We start from the raw sequence: 3,905 nt of genomic DNA, 5'->3' as shown, positions 1-3,905 counted from the left end.
CAGGGAGGGTGCGTCTCCCGCCGCCCCAGACGGAGGCCTGCACCGCGCGCCCGCCGCAAACCCCCGCGGGACCGAGGCGCGGCCGAGCGTCCGGGGGAGGGAGGTGGAGGTGGATGTGCTCAGAGGAGAGGACCGGGAGCAGCCTGGGGGAGGTCGGGCATCTTCCTTCCCCTCCGCATCCCCTTTCCCCCGTTCCGTTTTCAACTCTGTCCTGGGGCCTTATTAGTACTTATAACACCGTGGCCTAGAGGCTGCGCTCGCTTTTAAAAATCAGTACACCGATAATAAACATCCTAGCGGCGGGTACCACACCCTGGATTTGAATTAGGAAACCAGGGGAGCAGATGGATGATGCGATTTAGAGGAAATAAGCCATTAATGCCGGCTGGCCCTGCGCCACCGTTTGGATGCGATAGTATTCTGTGTGAATGAACACGACCAGAGCTTCCAGCCTGTCCACGAGAGCTCAGCCACTGCAGAGAGCCCCGGCCGGTGTAGTATGCATCGACCCGGGTATCGACTCCCCGACATGTCTGTCAACGAAATACAAATGCCATTTTTATTAATGACAGCACTCAACAGTTGAAAACCTTCCACCAGTGTATCTTCTCAGTACATAACACTCCACCTACAAAATCAGGTGGAAGGTAAATGAATTCATTTTTTAAAATCTCATGGAATAGAGGAAGAGGTTTAGTGAGGATCGGATTCTGAGTCAGCAGTATGAACCCTCCCTCAACTTAGTGCTGAGGCCCTGGGGGCATTTCTGTGTCTGTATCTATACCCCTGCATTTTTCTGTGTGTGTACTATTCATACTGTTAAGATACAGTGAGATTTTTGGTGACAGTCCAAGTTTATAGTGTATGTGTTTTGAAAAAAAAATTTTTACTGCTGCCACATTTAATGGAGTTTAATATTATTGGGTATAAAGGTAAAAAAAATACTATAACAAATATTTTTGTTCTCCTGACTTTTCGGAAAGAGCAAAGGTAATATAAGATTTTTAAAAATTGTTTACTTTTAAAAAAATGATTTATTATTGTTATTTTTTATTTTTTTGGAGAGGTTTTTGCTATAGGGTACATGACCTCGCCAGAAAAACAGAGAGAGATATGCCCGGCATGAGTTTGAGCCACCGGGCCCAGTACTCGAACCACGGTTGACTACATGGGAGTTCAGCAACATAGCCATTATACTAACTGCTGGTCCCCAAAATTGTTTACTTTTAATGTAATTTTAAACTCTATAGCTTTCCTGAGTCTTTAAAATAACCTAGCTCACTTTTCATTTTTCTTCCCAAGGAAACGTGTTTAAGCTTCCAAAATGTCATCTATCAAGCACCTAGTTTATGCAGTTATTCGTTTCTTGCGAGAACAAAGTCAGATGGATGTTTATACTTCAGATGAACAAGAAAGTTTGGAAGGTAGGCACCTGTTCTTTGTGTTAATTTGTGTTCAAATAATAAAGAATAATAGCTGGGAGCTTGATTTTGTGATCTGTTATAGGGAACCACAATATTTTGTTGATCTTCTAAGGAGAGGCCTAGTTTCAGGTTATTTTCTTTCCATCCTCTATAGCTTGTTTTATTTTAATTAACAAAATAAGAGGACTGTTCATTTATTGAACAGCTATTATGTGTGAAAGCTATGCTATTTGTATTATGGGCATTTTTTTTTTCCTTCAAAGGAATTGTTAAGTTAGTGTTATCCTTATTTGTTAACATGCAACCAGATAGAGTAAGTAACACAACACAGCTAATACACAACAAAAGCTGAGATTTAAATCTTGGTTCTTCTGATAATCTTTCTTCTTTTTCTTAATAGGAAAGCATCCAGTTTAGAAATAATACATGAAAATGCCTAAGTCGTAGTAATAGCACTGTGTAAAAGTCTAATAATTTTATCATTAATGAGCTCTGACAAATGCCTTTATGGGGACTTGGTTTGAGATTTCACCCTTGTTTTATGTGAAATTTAAGTGATGCTGCTATTCTACATGCTGAGGACATATAGGAGATCCTGGTTCGATTCCTGGACCACCCTGCAAGCCAACTGTGGTGGCATGTGTTTGTAGTCCCAGCTACTTGGAAGGCTGAGACAGAAGGATCATAACCCGTCTTAAAAAAAAAGGGTGTGAAAAAAAAAAAGGGTGTGTGTGTATGTGTGTTATTCAATAATCTATAAATTGAGAGGGACTAGATAATCTCATTATATGGTTCTTTTATGTTATCTTTGTGCTTTATGTTTATGCAGTATCAATTTTAAATTTAACCATCACAGGGTAGAATTCTGCAGATGGGCTTGTGGTGGTTCAGTAAGCCTAGCTTCTCTGTGGCCTAAGGACTTAATTCTTGCAATGAGAATGCATTTGAGGGAACTTAATAACACTATCATTTGCATTTTCTATCTTAAAGCTACTCCTTCTATAAAGGGGACACATCTATTAATTTCAGTGAGCACTACCCTTGTGAATATGCCTTTAGGAGGTGGGGATGAAAATTGGGCATTTGTTCTAAATCTGCTTGCAGTCTAGTGAAATGATGTCTTTCCAGGTGGCAGTGAGAGGAGCAGGTGATGCTCAGTTGGAGAACATTGCAATCAGTCCATTCAATATTAAGGTCTTTTTGTCCTCCCTGATAGCCGGACTATGTGAAGACTAAGGTGATTGGTTATCTAAGGAAAACATGGGTTATGATTGCTCTATAGCAAATAGATAAACATAATTAGGAAAGATTTTTATAATCAAAGGCAGTATTATACTTGTAAGAGCCAGAAAGAAAATTGAGATTTTTTTTTTTTAAAACCAAGATGTTATGTCCTATTTTTAGGATGGTATTCAGCCAAAAATATGTGCCTTCAGCTGTTTGTTATATATGGCAGCCAGAAATGGTGCCAATTGTTTTTGACTGACCCCTATTTTTGACTCTGTGAGTCTAATTTCATGAACATGAAATCACGTGGAGGTGTTTGCCCACCTTCTAGACATTTAAAAAAGCCTTAGGAAAGGAGCCTCAGTTCTAGTAACTTTGCTACTATTATGAAGCTGGTATATCATCAGCTTTGAGTTTTACCATCAGAGCATGTCACGCACTCTTGTGAATTGTATTCTACTGACATTTGCTTTATTTATTTATTTATTTTTGGACTATTATGGTTCCTGTTCAGTGTCGTGCTCTCTAGCATCCTTTCTTAACTCTTGGAAATTGCAACATACTCATAGATGGTTCTTCCAGTTCCCTTTGTTCTCAGATCTTGAATCTTTTTTCTTTTCCAGTGATCTCTACCACTTGGTCATGCCCCACCAGTGGCTCTCAATTCAGGAACAACTTTGCAATGTCTGTAGATGTTTTCAGTTGTTATAAACTGGGGCTGGATTACTGGCATGCAGTGGGTAGAGGATGCTGCTCAGTGTACTATAATGCCTAGGACAGCCCCTGACACCAGGAATTATATGGTTCAAAATGTCAGTATGTTGATAATGAGAAACCCCTCCCTAGATCTTATTACCAAAATTACATAATCTCTGTCTTAAACATTTTGATTCCTGACCACTGCTGCCTGTTTTCCAGCTCACTCCCTCTAGAATTCTGACCTCAGTGATTATTTGACTCCACCAGTATCTCCAGTCTGTTGATCCCTCAGTTTTTTCCTACTCCTCTTCTTACCCATCTTGAGTTCCATGGCTGATTATTATAATCATTCCTCGTATCTCCCTCCCTTTTTTGCAAGACACAACTTGTTTAAATTCAAATGCATACTTGTTTGGTTCCCACATATCTGTGGCTATATGTAGAAGGAGAAAATCATTTAGCTTTGATGACTAGTCCCATCTTAAATTCATGATTATGGTTTTTTTGGGGGGGAGTTGTTTTTTTTTTTTTTTTTTGCTATAGGGGGGGGGCATT

General features: G+C 39.7%; 1 protein-coding gene across 3 annotated transcripts in view; it reads left to right on the top strand.

The window, feature by feature from the left end:
• The first annotated feature begins 1,305 nt into the window (after nt 1-1,305).
• The window catches only part of SGTB (small glutamine rich tetratricopeptide repeat co-chaperone beta), a 47,187-nt gene continuing 44,587 nt past the window's right edge, over nt 1,306-3,905 (top strand). For all 3 annotated transcript variants that reach the window (XR_003548319.1, XM_027769265.1, XM_027769264.1), the window contains exon 1: nt 1,306-1,424. Coding sequence is in view for 2 of the 3 variants with exons in the window: in XM_027769265.1 (XP_027625066.1) it covers nt 1,325-1,424 (100 nt within the window). In the remaining variant the exon portion in view is untranslated. The remainder of the gene's footprint in view (nt 1,425-3,905) is intronic.

Source organism: Tupaia chinensis, unplaced genomic scaffold (genome assembly GCF_000334495.1).
Source record: "Tupaia chinensis unplaced genomic scaffold, TupChi_1.0 Scaffold149178_1, whole genome shotgun sequence".
Taxonomy (NCBI): domain Eukaryota; kingdom Metazoa; phylum Chordata; class Mammalia; order Scandentia; family Tupaiidae; genus Tupaia; species Tupaia belangeri.
Note: the sequence above shows the minus strand (reverse complement) of the source record. Positions and strands in the feature narration are given on the sequence as shown.